This window comes from Oryctolagus cuniculus, chromosome 11, assembly GCF_051225735.1.
Source record: "Oryctolagus cuniculus isolate XC-2025 breed Fujian yellow rabbit chromosome 11, ASM5122573v1, whole genome shotgun sequence".
Lineage (NCBI taxonomy): Eukaryota > Metazoa > Chordata > Mammalia > Lagomorpha > Leporidae > Oryctolagus > Oryctolagus cuniculus.
In genome coordinates, this window is record NC_142877.1 from 120,188,553 (window position 1) to 120,204,792 (window position 16,240).

General features: G+C 43.5%; 1 protein-coding gene across 4 annotated transcripts in view; it reads right to left on the reverse strand.

Moving 5' to 3' along the window:
• SMC1B (structural maintenance of chromosomes 1B) overlaps nt 1-16,240 on the reverse strand; it is a 79,556-nt gene that overhangs the window by 16,784 nt on the left and 46,532 nt on the right. For all 4 annotated transcript variants that reach the window (XM_089307730.1, XM_070053033.2, XM_070053032.2 and 1 more), the window contains 6 exons: nt 11,876-12,013; nt 11,494-11,610; nt 9,879-9,985; nt 3,464-3,605; nt 2,607-2,752; nt 621-774 (listed from right to left, as the gene is read on the reverse strand). In XM_089307730.1, the coding sequence (XP_089163856.1) occupies nt 621-774; nt 2,607-2,752; nt 3,464-3,605; nt 9,879-9,985; nt 11,494-11,610; nt 11,876-12,013 (804 nt within the window). The remainder of the gene's footprint in view (nt 1-620; nt 775-2,606; nt 2,753-3,463; nt 3,606-9,878; nt 9,986-11,493; nt 11,611-11,875; nt 12,014-16,240) is intronic.

Consider the following 16,240-nt stretch of genomic DNA (forward strand, 5'->3'; position numbering starts at 1 on the left):
GCATTGCGGCCATTTAGGGAATAAACCAGCAGATGGAAGACCTTTGTCTCTCCCTCCCTCTGTCTATAACTCTGCCTCTCAAGTTCATAAATAAATCTTTTTTTTTTTTTTTTTTTTAAAGAGATGGGGCCGGCGCTGTGGCGTAGTGGGCTAAGCCTCTGCCTGCAGTGCCAGCATCCCATATGGACTCCAGCTCATGCCCTGGCTGCTCTACTTCCAATCCAGCTCCCTGCCACGGCCTGGGAAAGTAGTGCAGAACGGCACCGCAGGCAAATACTAACCAACATAAAGCATCCTATGTAATATGACATGGTGGAAACAGAGAAATGCTGACTATCAGTGGGCCTACTCTTGTGATTCTTGGCTGTCCATTCTTGCCACTTCCTGCATTCTCCCTGCCTGGAGCTACTCAGTGGGTCAGCATTTCTTCTGAGAACCTGGACAGGCCCCTCCCGCGGTGCTATGAAGACATGGATTAACATGAGAGGTAAGACAACCGCACCAAGTCCCTGCCCTCTGCCTTTCCCCTCCTAGAAGAAGCAGATGTCACTCCTGCAAGCGCAGGAGCTGCAGGTCAGGAGGAGGGACAGGCAGAGGGCACGGCACGCACTCTGGAGTACCTCCACTTCAATGATGTCGTCCAGCGAGCCCAGCAGAAGAACGATTTCAGTGTCTTGGACTTTGCAATCCAGCAGCAGGTTGTGCTTCTCTACTCGTTTCTGCTCCAGAGAACTCTGCAGGACCACCATTCGTTTCTGCAACTTTCCCACCTCCCTGCAGACCGGATATGGAAAAGTGATTTCACTCATCACCTGAAGTTACACCAACAAAAATCTGCTGGAAACCTACATGGAAGAAATTATTGTTTCCTCTAGGTAATTACTTTTTCTTAGAGTTCTCTCACAGATGCTTATAATTTAAACATGCACACTCCTGAGGAAGGCCACGAATGTCATTGCCCTGGGGTCCCTTTCCCATAATGAACATCACCGCAGCAATCATAGGGCTTTCCTACATTATCTTTACATCTATACATTTTTTTCTTTTTAAAATATTTTATTTTGGGGGCCGGCATCCCATATGGGTACCAGTTTGAGTCCTGCTGCTCCACTTCCAATCCAGCTCTCTACTATGGCCTGGGAAAGCAGTAGAAGATAATTCCAAGTCCTTGGGCCCCTGCACCCACATGGGAGACCCGAGGAAGCTTCCTGGCTCCTGGCTTTGGATCGGCCTTGCTCCAGCTGTTGCAGCCAATTAGGGAGTGAGCGAGCAGAAGGAAGACCTTCTCTCTCTCTCTCTCTTGTGTAACTCTTTTCAAATAAATAAATAAATCTTTAAAAAATATTTTATTTTATTTATCTGAAAGGAAGACCAACATGAAGAAGGAGAGACATACCTTCTGCTGGTTTACTCCCCAAAAGGCCTCAACGTCTGGGGCTGGGCCAGGCCAAAGACAGAAGCCTAGAGCTCCATCTGGGTCTCCCACATGGGTGGCAGGGCCCAGACACTTGTGCCATCATTTTCTGCCTTCCCAGGAGCAGTAGCAGGGAGCTAGACAGGAAGCAGAGCAGCTGGGACTGGAGCCAGGACTCAGTGTGGGATGACACACTGGGCTACAATGGGCCCTGAGTCACCACGATTTTTGAAGCTGCACTTTTCCCTCAAATGTAAGTTCCATATTTTGGAACTTCACTCTAAGAGAAACAGTATCTTGGCACGAGAAATGTCTTCCAAGTTCAGTTATCACACATCTGGCAATCCCATTTCTTTACCGCACTGATGTAATGCCTTCTGACAATAAGGGCTGAGGGTTTTACCAATGGGAACAATGTGAGATTTCAAAAAACTCTAGAAACAGGAAAAGGTGGGGGTGGGGAGGAAGGAGAAGGAAAAAAAACTAAAAATCAACATGGCTTTCAAGAATATGAAAAGAAACAGAGAAAAAAAATTTTAAACTAAACACAAGATCAAGAGTGAACGGACTTTAATTCTACTCAAAAACTTCAAAGAAATGCCAGGGACTGAGTAAAAAAGAAAACGAAAGAGCTCATTTTGTCTGATCCCCTATGGTTGTATCAGTCACACAGGAAAGCTGACGTCATTTTGGCACAAGCCGGCACAGCATCATCATCACGGCAAACACACATGCTTCTCATGTGCCAGACACCGTTCTGAGTCTGTGTGAGTACCACCTCATTTAATGCTGCCAACTTTCCCCTCATCCCCGTTTACGGATGAGATGAGCACCAGATGTGAGTAGCAGAGCTGTGCTGTGCACCCAGGCAGAGCTCAGCACTGCCCCTTCCTCTCTGTGCTCGCTCTACACAAGCAGAGGGAACCTGGCGTACAGAAGGACGCCAGTACAAGGGGGTCTGGGGCCAAGGACTCTACGGAGGCTCATGTTCCCAGCCACCAGAGAACTCACTATTCACTCCAGCCAACCAATCACCTCTTCTGGTTTCCCTCAAATTAGAACCTTTCTTTTGAAAAGTGTGACGTGGGACTAAGAGTGACAAAGGAGACTTACCCAAAGCAACTTCCACGGTACACTTCAAGTTTACAGTATACATGTTTAAAACGCCAGCTAGGTTTTTCAAATTTATTACCTATCGACAGCCAAAAACTTGTTTCGTTCCTCTTCAATTTGAGCCTGAACTCTCTCTGCGTGGGAACTCTGAGTGACACACACACCCTGAAGTCGCTGCCGTTCCTCCATGAGATCACTCACAATTTGAAGGCAGTTTTCTTCAGCCTGAATGGAGGAGATGTGCACTGTGCATTTACCATCTTTCGTATTAGTGTCCACAGTTGTCCATAAAACCAGTCGTTCTAAGACAAACTTTTTACTGTATGCTGCCTGAACCTCAATCGCAAACTGCGACCCACACTCGCTCTACACGTTCAGAACCCTGAACCACTACCACCTGCATCCGTCTCAGACTTACTCCTCAGCTCACTGCCGTCTGACCTCTGTTCCCATTGTCCCAGGGACGTGTTCTTGCCACTGTGACCTCTACCTGGCTTTTCCCAGTCTTCACATTACCTGGCACCTTCCGGAATCCCAACACTGCTCTACTTCACAGCTCCCTAACTGGGATCCCGATGCTGCCTCACGAGGCTTCAGCTTACTCCCACAAACAGCGCTCCAGTCTGCAGCCCTCACCTACGCTTTTCCCACTAGTGCTCATCTAGAGGTCACACGGCAGCTCAGCTCCCAGATCCGAGTTTTTCTCCCTAACCTGCTCCTCCCACTCAGGAGTCATCCATGCATCCCTCCTTGCCCTTCCTTCTATCTGACGTCTAGTAACTCATGAAGCTCCGAGGATGTTCCTTTAACTAGTTCTCAAGTCTGCCCTCCATCCCTTTCACCACTCTTAGGACCCTGGAGGAGTAACTAGTGTTTACTCAACAAAGAAGCCCTGATTTCAGTGAAGAGGCACCTCAGCCACCCACTATTAATTACCTTCATTAGATTAGCAATGTCTTCTCTACCTTTCTGGATAGTTTCTTTTAAAGTGTTGATCTTATTCAGTTTCTTCTTAAGCTGATTGCGACTATATTCGAGTTGAATATTAAGCCGAGTTTTTTGTTTTTCAAATTCTAATCTAGTATAACAAAGTCAAACATTGTAAGTGGTGAGCAGAGTTCTTTCTTCTTCTATCAGAAATTTTCTAATTTTTAAAATTTATTTGAGAACGAGCGAGCGAGTGAGCAAGTGAGCTCTTATCCCCTGGCCTCACTCTCTGAAGCCCAGCTAGGACAGGCTGAAGCCAGGAGCCAGGAATTCACTCCTACTCTCCTCCCACATAGGTGGCAGGGATGACCCAGCAACTTGAGCCATCGCTTGCTTCCAGGGTACATTTCAGCAGAAAGCTGGAATCAGGAGTGGAGCCAGGACTCGAATCCAGGCACTGTGGTATGGAATGCAGCACCCAAGCACATGTTAACCACTAGGCCAAATGCCTACTTTGTAAGTCTTCTTTTTTGCTTTTTACCTTTTTCACATGTGAAATTATAAACAATAAACAACTATAAAAGTATAAGGAATCTGTCACGAACCCCCATGTAGTTCTCACCGGCTCTAATCATTGTTAACTTACAGTCCTGCTTCATCTATCACCCCCGCTCATCATCCTTCCCCAAATTCCAGATATCCTGTCATCTCATCTGTAAACAACATAGTTAATATTAATTCATAACCATAAATAGCTTCCAACTTGAAAATGGAAATAATTCCTTAATATCAAATTGCTATGCTTGACAAATTTTCTGACAGTCTTATTACTTTTTTTACATAACTGGTTGTTTGAATTAGGATCTACATATTACATATAAGTGATATGTTTCTTAATTCTTTTAATGAAAAGGAAAAGCTGCAGCTTATGATCTATAATTTACATGTTTATTCTCATCATTCATTAAGTAGCTATTCACACATAAACTCCGAACTTAAGAATTTAAGAACACATCTCTCCTACTTTGCCAGCTTCATAAACTCTTCATAAAGGATTTTAGTATCAACTGTAGCTCATTTCCTGCCTCTCTTCCTCACACTCCCTGCTAACAGAATCATTTGTCCAAGAAACATTTTTATGTACCAACTGTATCAGATATCATGGTAGACAGTGCTGATACAAAAAACAAGAACAAAGGATAATACTTCATGAGGGGTTACTATGTACCCCACACTGCTATAAAACCTTTTACATGAATTAACTCCTGAAGCTGTATGGCTCTATGAGATGAGTAATGTTATTTTCCCTGTTTCACAGAGATGCAGCGACCAGGCACAGAGTGAAGACGTGGGAAGTGGTGGCTAGGCATGACACTCTGAGGGGGCAACAGACTCCCTGCTCTAGACTCCCACTCACACGGCCTGCAGGTGGTAAGAACGAATCTTCAAGGGCTTTGTTTCTCCTGCAGGAGGCACACGCACACACTATGCACGAGTGAAACACGTCTTTCTCTCAGCTCTCAGACACCACACTGCTCTGGCTTTCTTCTCCCCTCAATGCCTGCTCCTAAATGGTTCTTGGTCATCTATTCCACTGGTTAACATCTCTTGATTTCTTCTGTGTTTCTATTCACGTGACTTTAAGCACTAGCTGCATAGTGAAGATCACACAACTGAAGCTCCAACCTGGACTTCCTATTCTATGCCTCCAATGGGAAGTCATAAACATTTCCAACTTAATATCTAGAATACACAATGGATAAGCTACTAGAATATAAAGTTACAAGATATGAGCTCCATCTAAAATGAGACCATTTCTCTACACCAGAAGCCAACTAAAGAAATGCAAAAATGGATCTAATCACAAGCAAAAAAATTCATAAAATACATTCAGAATTAACTTAATAGGGCCGGCGCCGTGGCTCACTAGGCTAATCCTCCACACGCGGCGCCGGCACACCAGGTTCTAGTCCCGGTTGGGGCGCCGGATTCTTTCCCGGTTGCCCCTCTTCCAGGCCAGCTCTCTGCTGTGGCCCGGGAGTGCAGTGGAGGATGGCCCAGGTGCTTGGGCCCTGCACCTGCATGGGAGACCAGGAAAAGCACCTGGCTCCTGGCTTCGGATCAGTGCGGTGCACCGGCCGCAGCATTGGGGGGTGAACCAACGGCAAAAGGAAGACCTTTCTCTCTCTCTCTCTCTCTCACTGTCCACTCTGCCTGTGGAAAAAAATAATTAACTTAATAAGAACACACATATCTCTATGGGAGGAAAAAAATCTTTACAATGTTAATACAATTTATAGATGATTAGAATAAATAGAGACGTTTCATCTCCTGGCTGGAATGACTACATATTTTGAGGATACCACTTCTCCCTCAAAGAAACATACAGATCTAATGTAATCTCAATTAAAAATCAGTTGGATTTTTATGAGAAACACAATCAATACTGTGATAGGCAGAATTCCTTAGGAAGTTTCCTGAAATTCAGTGTTGACTTCAGAACAAGAAATATGGCAAAGAATCTAAGAGGGGGCACTTTATAACAACAGGATTGACTAATCAAAAACATATTATGATGTCAAATATGGATACACCTAATAACAAGGCTTGAAATCCATCAAGTAAAAACTAACAGAACTACAAGAAACTGAAAGACCCAAAAGTATACTTGGAAATTTCAACCCTCCTTTTCTAGTGATTGTTAGAATAACTAGACAATAAACCAGTAAGTACACAAAAAAGCTGAATAACATCAGTGAACCCGGCCTAACTGCCACATAAACACCCATCCAACAGAAGAAAGCATTCTTTTCAAATGTACAGAAATCTTTGACTAAGACTACTTGCTGGCTAGCGCCGCGGCTCACTAGGTTAATCCTCCGCCTTGCGGCGCTGGCACATTGGGTTCTAGTCCTGGTCGGGGCGCCGGATTCTGTCCCGGTTGCCCCTCTTCCAGGCCAGCTCTCTGCTGTGGCCCAGGAGTGTAGTGGAGGATGGCCCAAGTGCTTGGGCCCTGCACCCCATGGGAGACCAGGAAAAGCACCTGGATCCTGGCTTCAGATCGGTGCAGCGCACCGGCTGTAGTGGCCATTGGAGGGTGAACCAACGGCAAAGGAAGACCTTTCTCTCTGTCTCTCTCTCTCACTGTCCACTCTGCCTGTCAAAAAAAAAAAAAAAAAAAAAAAAAAAAAAAGACTACTTGCTAGGCCTCAAATCAATCTCAATTTGAAAGAATTATTGGGGCTGGCACTGTGGCATAGCGGGTAAAGCGCCGTCTGCAGTGCCAGCATCCCTTATGGGTGCCAGTATGAGTCCCACTACTCCACTTCCGATCCAGCTCCCTGCTATAGCCTGGGAGGGCAGTGGAAGATGGCCCAAGTCCTTGGGCCCCTGCACCTGTGTGGGAGACGCAGAGGAAGCTCCTGGCTCCTGGCTCCGGATCGGCGCAGCTCCAGCTGTTTCGGCCAATAGGGGAGTGAACCAGCGGGTGAAGACCCTTCCCTGCCTCTCCTTCTCTCTCTGTGTAACTCAGACTTTCAAGTAAATAAATATTTTTTAAAAAGAAATTAAAATAATGCAGAATACACTCCTTACCATAATTAAAGTGAACTAAAATCAGTAACAGAAAGTTATCTGAAGCCCCTTTCCCTGGCCAATATCTGTTAAACAATCTACTCTAATTACTTCCTCAATCCTAGGAAAAAGTCACAAGGAATATGAGAAAACATTTTGAACAGAGGAAAATGAAAATACAACATACCAAAATTTGTGGGATGTGGCTTAAAAGAAAATAAATAACTTGGGATGTTTCCACTTGAACAGTAGATAAATCTAAAACACATAATGTAATCTCCCACTTTAAAAAGGTAGAAAAACGTAAATTAAGCACAGGAGAAATAGTAACAATAAACAACAGAAATTAATAACACAGAAGCAAATCAGAGAGAAAAATCAGTGACACCAGCAGCTGGTTTTAGAACAGGCTCAATAAAATTGATACACCTCTTTCTGGAAGGCAAACCGCCACTATCAGGAATGAAAGAATCAGATTCTACAGACTCTTAAAAGGATAAACACAATATTACTAAGTAACAATACTAACAAATTTGAAAACAGAATGTACAAATTCCTTGAAAGACAAAAACTACCATGCTCACCAAAGAAAAACAGATATCCAGAAGATCCCTGTTTATTTAACAAACAGAATACAATGCCACTTCCACACAAACTCCTCTTTAAAAAAAAAAAGAGAGAGAGAGAAAACTATTCCCAGTTCATTTCATGGTCTGGCATTACCCTGACACCAAAACATGACAAGGTCATTATAAGAAAACTTACAGACCACTAAAAACTCATGAACATAAAAGTAGAAATTCTTGATGAAATTTTATCAAGTAGGAAATATATGATGCATAATAGAAATTAAAGGGATAATAAAACATAACCAAAAAGGTTTATTTTAGATATGCCAGATAGTTTAATATTTTAGAATCAATGTAATTTACCATTATATGTATTGACCATATTGCACTAATAAAAACTGAAACCCAACCATACAATCATATATTTCATTATCAGAAAGTCTTTAACAAAATTCAACATTCATCATAAAATATATTGGTAGGGGTGGATGTTCAGTCTAGTGGTTAAGATGCTGGTTCAAACCCCACAGCCCAGGTTAGAATGACTATGTTTGAGCCTCAGCTCCACTCGCAATTCAGGCTTCTTGCTAATGGGCATCCTGGGAGCAGTGGAAGATGGCTCAAGTGGTTCAGTCCCTGCTGCCATGCTGGGACATCTGGCTTGAGTTCCTGGTTGCCTTCTGTGTCCTGGTCCAGCCCTGGCCATTGCAGACATTTGGAGAGTGAACCAGTGAATGGGAGCTCTCTCTGCTGTCTCTTAATTAAATAAAAAACCTCTTAAAAACCCATCAGTGTATTGGGAATAAAAGGGAACTTTCTAAATCTTATAAAGAGCACCCTAAAGTTAATAAAATACTTAACTGTGAAAGACTGACTGCTCTGCCCCTAACACTGTAAATAAAACAGGATTCTGCTCTTTTATTCAACACTGTATTGGAGACCTAGTTAGGGAAATAGGCAGGAAAAGGAATTGTAAGGGAATAAGTTATACGTTTTATTCATTGACAGTACGATTATGTATGCAGAAAATCCTAAGGTACCTAAAGAAATATGCCAGAATAAATAAGTTTAGTAAGCTTTCATGATATAAGGTCAGTTTACAAAAAATGATTTTATTTCAGCATCCTACCAATAAATTATTTTAAATTGAAAACTTAAAACCATTCCACTTGGAATAGCATAACAAAAGGAAGCACTTGGGTATAAATATAACAAAATATGGATAAGGCCTGTACACTGAATATCAAAAATCATTAATTGAGGGAAATTAAACACGACCTTAATGAATGGAAATAGATACATGCTCATGGATCAGTATTGTTACATCAATTCTCCTCATAGAGATGTAGATTTAACACCATTCCAATCAAAATCCTAAGTGTTTTCTAGCACTAGGATCTGTATTAGCAGGGAGTTAGGAGTTGAACCCAGGTACTCCTAAGCAGGATATGGGCATCTTAATTACCAGGCTAAACACCCATACCCTCTCCTCACCAACAAAATCTTTCTTTTCTCCACTAACACAAAACATTATATCAGAGTATATTTCTGTACTCTTAATATCACAAGGCTTATACTATGTTTCAAAATTTAGGAGTCCCAGTCCTTTCTTGCTGCCTGTTTTTCTTGGCTAGGTCTTCATGGGAACTTTAGATCCAGTTTATTGGGTTAAAAAAAAAGTTCATATAATCCTCTGCCTTGCGGCGCCGGCACACCGGGTTCTAGTCCCGGTCGGGGCGCCGGATTCTGTCCCGGTTGCCCCTCTTCCAGGCCAGCTCTCTACTGTGGCCCAGGGAGTGCAGTGGAGGATGGCCCAAGTGCTTGGGCCCTGCACCCCATGGGAGACCAGGATAAGTACCTGGCTCCTGCCTTCGGATCAGCGCGGTGCGCCGGCCGCGGCGGCCATTGGAGGGTGAACCAACGGTAAAGGAAGACCTTTCTCTCTGTCTCTCTCTCTCACTGTCCACTCTGCCTGTCAAAAAATAAAAAAAATAAAATAAAATAAAAAGTTCATACATGTATTCAGTAGATAATTAAAGTACAGTTTAACTGAGGGAGAAGTAGCTTCCTTATAATACTAAATTTTCCTTTAAAAAATTAGTATGACATGACTTTTTCTGTTTATGTTTCTGTTGGATCTCATCATTAACAGTATGAATTTTTACCAGCTATTTCTTGATGAACTGAAATACAGACTAACTCAGGCATAATTCCTCCAAATTAAAAAAACCCAGTCATTTCATACACATGTAAACAGCTTACCAGTATCTTAATAAAAATACCTTTTTTGATCAATTTCTTGTTGCTGTTTAACATGTTTGTTTTCAAATTCACGAATATTTTCCACTCCAATCTCTTCACAGAAGTGCAGGAAAATATCATCTTCTACCTTTTGTTTTAAAACAATGAGTTTAGTAACTAACTGGGAAACATACAGATAATGCTTAACTGTTAGTTTTCTCTCCACGACTTTCCTACATTAGGCACAAAATCGACCCCTCCAGTCCAACTGTATTCTGAGGATCCAGTAAATGATGCCCCTTTAAAAAAATCCTTACTCAAACACTAAATAGGACAACTGGTAACTGGCTTCATTAAATGTTCTGGCTTTATGAAGTATTTAATATATAACTGGAAGAATCCATTTACTTTAGTTACACCAAAAAATAACATTCTACAGAAATAAAATAATTTTATACATGCATAATATTCCATCTCAGGCAGTACAAAGAGAAGAGGACAGCAGAGAATTAAGAAGTAAAAAGAGCTGGAAAAACAAGTATGAGCTAAGTCCAATAAAAACAAAGCAAAATTTAAACTCAGCATTGCAGGGTCTTAGTCCACGCGAACAAAGATGGACTGGGTCCCTGCATCTGGCACCCCACGTTGGGTGCCACTTGTTGGGGTCTTAAGCCTGAGGCTGCCCCTGACCAGCAGGGGACAGTACAAGCACTCCCCGACAAGGCGAACGGGAGAGGTATGGTCAACGGGTCAAGCACACCACAGCAAGCACTCGTGAGTTCTGTCGAAGCAGGAACTACTTTACTGAGGAAGTGTACAGGCTTATAAGGCTTACAAAAGACATGCGCAGTAGGGGATCCAATCAGCGAAAAGGTCACGCAGGGACCACGCACAGGGGCATCTTAAGAGAGGTACAGGGATCATGCACTGTCCACGTGTCCGGAACCAAAGTGGACCTATCCCTGCCAGTGGTCTGATCTTACGTAGCTTAACAGCAGTAGCTGCAGACACGCCCCTTGAACATCTTCCAGGTGCCATATTGTAGTGGAGATTTTAGGCAATGCCCAACACAGTATTTTTTTTTTTTTTTTTGACAGGCAAAGTGGACAGTGAGAGAGAGAGAGAGAGAGAGAAAGGTCGTCCTTTTGCCATTGGTTCACCCACCAATGGCTGCTGCGGCTGGCGCGCTGCGGCCGGCACACCGCGCTGATCTGAAGGCAGGAGCCAGGTACTTCTCCTGGTCTCCCATGGGGTGCAGGGCCCAAGCACTTGGGCCATCCTCCACTGCACTCCCTGGCCACAGCAGAGAGCTGGCCTGGAAGAGGAGCCACTGGGACAGAATCTGGCGCCCCGGCTGGGACTAGAACCCGGTGTGCCGGCGCCTCAGGACAAATAACTTTTTAAGGACTTAATACACTCAACAGTGGAATGAATTAAGTCAGAGCTTTTTGGTCACATGACCAAATCTTTGTTGCCCTGGAGCAAGCACCATGGCTGGCATAAGGAAATTAATAAAACTTAGTGGGCACTGTTTCTGATAGGGCACTGCTACCTAGCAACTTTTGCTTTAGCACATATTCAAGAAGCCCTAAATCTGGTACCTGGTCTAGAGTTATATTTTATATACCATTTACTATTGAGTGTAACATTTATAACCTTATTTATCTTCACTTGAAATTCTTCAATTCTTCGTTGTCGTTCTTTGATTCCTTCATCCAGCATAGTACATTGAGACTCAATATTTAATAGTTCACTTTGCAGCTGAGATTGTTCCTAATAACAAAAGAAAATTTTTCTTTTTATCATGGCCACAAACATGAGAGGTATGAGAGGTGCCTTTTAGAATAGAAGAATCCATGAGGAAAGATGGATTTGGGTACATCTGGATAACAAGATTAAACACCACAAAAAAGAATCGCGGTATTATTATGTAATCTCAATCATGGGGTATGGTATCTAAAAATCATGTCACTTAAATATAATTCCCAAACTTCCATATTCTAATTTCTATAATTAATTGGATTAAAGGATATGCTACCTGGTAAAAAGCAGCAAGCTGCTTCTTTTTAATCATCTCCAGTTCGCTCTGCGAATATTTGAGTCGTGTATGTGTTCCTTGTATCAGAGTCTGTATTTGTTTCAAATCGGTTTCCTTGCGGAGTGCCTTCATTAAATCCTAAAAGGAGAAATATGAGAACAAGTTACAACAGGAAAGCACTTTAACTTTTCCAAGCACTTTCACATGTAACAATTCACTGATTTTTACACACAACCACACCCACAATCATGTTCCTTTCTTCAGATAAGAGATTGGGCATGTAAGTCCATTAGCCATCCAGAGTGACCAAGCTGCCAAATAGCTTCCTAAAAAAACAAAACAAAACAAAACAAAACAAAAAACCCCAACATATTTCCTAAGAGGGAAGAATTCTGCATGAGAAAAGAAAATTGGGACTATGTGTTCCACTCAAAGCAGATAAATAGCCTGAGTAAGATCCTATGACACGGGGCTGGCGCTGTGGCATGGCCTGCGAGGCCACCGCCTGCAGTGCCAGCATCCCATGTGGGCGCCAGTTCAAGCCTGGCTGTTCCACTTCCAAGCCTGCTCTCTGCTATGGCCTGGGAAAGTGGTAGAGGATGGCCCAGGTGCTTGGGCCCCTGCACCCACGTGGGAGACCCAGAGGAAGCTCCTGGCTTTGGATCGGTGCAGCTCTGGCTGTTGTGGCCATCTGGGGAGTGAACCAGCAGATGGAAGACCTCTCTTTCTCTGCTTCTCCTTTCCTCTCTGTGTAATTCTTTCAAATAAATAAATCTTAAAAAGTTGAAAACAATTATAAAAAAAGATCCCATGACACACATGGCCCCTTGTCTACTTGTCTCCCCATTCCCTGTACTCACCCTTATTACTCACATTAACTCTCTGATTTATGTGTTCCTGTTATTTTACTCCAAGTCCTTATGAGTACATTCACCTATGGTCCTATACGCTGGTTTTGCAGGCATGATTTGCAAACTCAGAATCCTATGAGCATGTTTTTCTCATTGAGTTGTTCATACAAGCAAACTGATGAAGCTTTTTTTTTTTTTTTTTTTTGATAGGCAGAGTGGACAGTGAGAGAGAGAGACAGAGAGAAAGGTCTTCCTTTGCCGTTGGTTCACCCTCCAATGGCCGCCGCGGCTGGCGCGCTGCGGCCGGCGCACCGCACTGATCCGATGGCAGGAGCCAGGAGCCAGGTGCTTTTCCTGGTCTCCCATGGGGTGCAGGGCCCAAGCACCTGGGCCATCCTCCACTGCACTCCCTGGCCACAGCAGAGGGCTGGCCTGGAAGAGGGGCAACCGGGACAGAATCCGGCGCCCCGACCGGGACTAGAACCCGGTGTGCCGGTGCCGCTAGGCGGAGGATTAGCCTATTGAGCCGCGGCGCCGGCCCTGATGAAGCTTTTAAGTCTTTCCTTTAACGACTGCACTATTCCAGAGTGCGACTGTTCCTAAACCACACAGCTATTCTGCCAATGATGGACATTCACTTTGTTCCAAGGTTTTGTCCCCACAAACAAGGCTTTACCACAATTGTCTGAATATCCTCAAGTATTCCTGTTTTTGTTTCCAAAAACAAATTCTTCAAAGGGGTCAAAAACATTCGTGTTCTTATTTTACTGGCCGATGCTGGGTTGCTTCCCCCAAAACTGCAACAATTTACATTTTTATAAACAATGTATGAGTAATCTCTTCCATATATCACCACTAGCAATAGGCATTATACATATTATTTTCCTAATTCTTACTGATGCACATAAAATAATCTTAATTTGTATTCTTCTGAGTACTATATTTTATATGAAGCATTTCTTCATGCTTTACTGGCTTAAGGATTTCTTTTTAAATGAACAAAACCTATTTTTTGCCTAGGTGTTCCTATCATATTATGCTTTTCATGTCAATTGGTAAAGAGTTATTTAATATAAGATAGAATCTCTGGTCTTCATTTAAAATTTGTTAAAATGTATATAATGGCTTTTCTCTTCATGTTAAAATTATTTGATATTCCAAGGATATGGTACATCTAGAATTTAGTTTTACATGTCATAAGATGGGAATTAAATTACTTTTTTTTTTTTTTTTTTTTTTTTTTTGACAGGCAGAGTGGACAGTGAGAGAGAGAGACAGAGAGAAAGGTCTTCCTTTTGCCGTTGGTTCACCCTCCAATGGCCGCCGCGGCCGGCGCGCTGCGGCCGGCGCACCGCGCTGATCCGATGGCAGGAGCCAGGAGCCAGGTGCTTTTCCTGGTCTCCCATGGGGTGCAGGGCCCAAGCACCTGGGCCATCCTCCACTGCACTCCCGGGCCACAGCAGAGGGCTGGCCTGGAAGAGGGGCAACCGGGACAGAATCCGGCGCCCCGACCGGGACTAGAACCCGGTGTGCCGGCGCCGCTAGGCGGAGGATTAGCCTAGTGAGCCGCGGCGCCAGCCGGGAATTAAATTACTTTCACCAAATATACTGATACTGTTTATTAGGTAATCTAGCCTTTCCTCACTGAAAAAAAAACATTTTGTTGTATACTAAATTGTCAAATATACTAGTTCTAGTTCTGGAACTAGGGATTTGGCCTCCCGATGCTGTCTGTCCCTACACCAACATTATATCAGCTTGATTACAAATGGCTTTCCGGAAGTTTGCCACATACTATGACTATGACTAGTCTCAGAAAACCCTTTACTTGTAAGATTCAGAAGATCACTTTATCAATTATAAAAAAAAAAATCTCTGGTCATATTTTAAATAAAATTGCATTCAAGTCTTATATTAATTCAAAGACTTCTAATCTACAGACAGTATAATTCCTTTCAATTTTTTTTAAGATTTTATTTATTTATTTGAGAGGTAGAGTTACAGACAGTGAGAGGGAAAGACAGAGAGAAAGGTCTTTCTTCCGCTGGTTCACTCCTCAAATGGCCACAACAGCCAGAGCTGAACCAATCTGAAGGCAGGAGCCAGGAGCTTCCTCCAGATCTCCCACACCGGTGCAGGGGCCCAAGGACCTGAACCATCTCCCTCTGCCTTTCAGGACATAACAGAGAGCTGGATAGGAAGTGGAGCAGCCAGACTCAAACCAGTGGCCATATGTGATGCCAGTGCTGCAGGCAGCAGCCTTACTTGCTACACGACAGTGCTGGTCCCAAGATGTATTCTTCTACCACACTGCTGAATTCTCTACATAGGCATTTTACTTAGAAATCATGCATATATATTTAAAAAAGAAATCTTTTATTTTCTTTTTGTATTATCTTTGTAATATTTGGCACTAAAGTTATACTAGCTTTGTGCAATGAATTGGGAAGTTTCCATCTTTAGTGGTTTAAATAACCATTAGAATTATACTACACAGGGGCAGCACTGTGGCACAGCAGGTACAGCCACCACCTGTAGAGCTGGCATCCCGTATGGGCGCCAGTTCAAGACCTGGCTGCTCCACTTCTGATCCAGGTCTCTGCTATGGCCTGGGAAACCAGTAGAAGTTGACCCAGGTCCTTGGGCCCCTGTACCCACGGGGGAGACCTGGAACAATCTCCTGGCTCCTGGCTTAGGATCAGCATAGCTCTGGCTGTTGCAGTCATTTGAGGAGTGAACCAGTGGATGGAAGACTTCTCTCTCTATGCTTCTCTCTAACTCTGCCTTTCAAATAAATAAATAACTCTTTTTTTTTTTTAAATTATACTACACAGAACCTAGCTGTAACTTATGTGGTCTCAGAGTCTTTTTGAAAAATTTGTGGTTAAAATACAAATAACACAGGGCCAGAACTGTGGTATAGCAGGTAAAACTGCTACCTACAGTGCTGGCATTCAATATGGCCACTGGTTCTAGTTCTGGCTGCTCCACTTCTGATCCAGCTCTCTGCTATGGCCTGAGAAAGCAGTGGAAGATGGCCTAAGTGCTTGGGAACCTGAATCTATGTGGGAGACCCAGGAGAAGGTTCTGGTTCCTTCCTGGCTTCAGTCTGGCCTAGCCCTAGCCATTGTAGCCATCTTGGGAGTGAACCAGCGGATGTAAGATAACTCTCTCTTCCTCTCTTTCAAAAATAAATAATTTTTTTTATTTGACAGGTAGAGTTATAGACAGTGAGAGAGAGACAGAGAGAAAGGTCTTCCTTCCGTTGGTTCACTCCCCAAATGGTCGCCGAAGCCAGGAGCCAGGTGCTTCCTCCTAGTCTCCCATGTGGGTGCAGGGGCCCAAGCACTTGGGCCATCCTCCACTGCCCTCCTGGGCCCCAGCAGAGAGCTAGACTGGAAGAGGAGCAACCGGGACTAGAATCCGGCGCCTCTATGGGATGCCAGTGCCACAGGCGGAGGATTAGCCAAGTGAGCCACGGCGCTGGCAAAATAAATAAATCTTAAAGAAACTT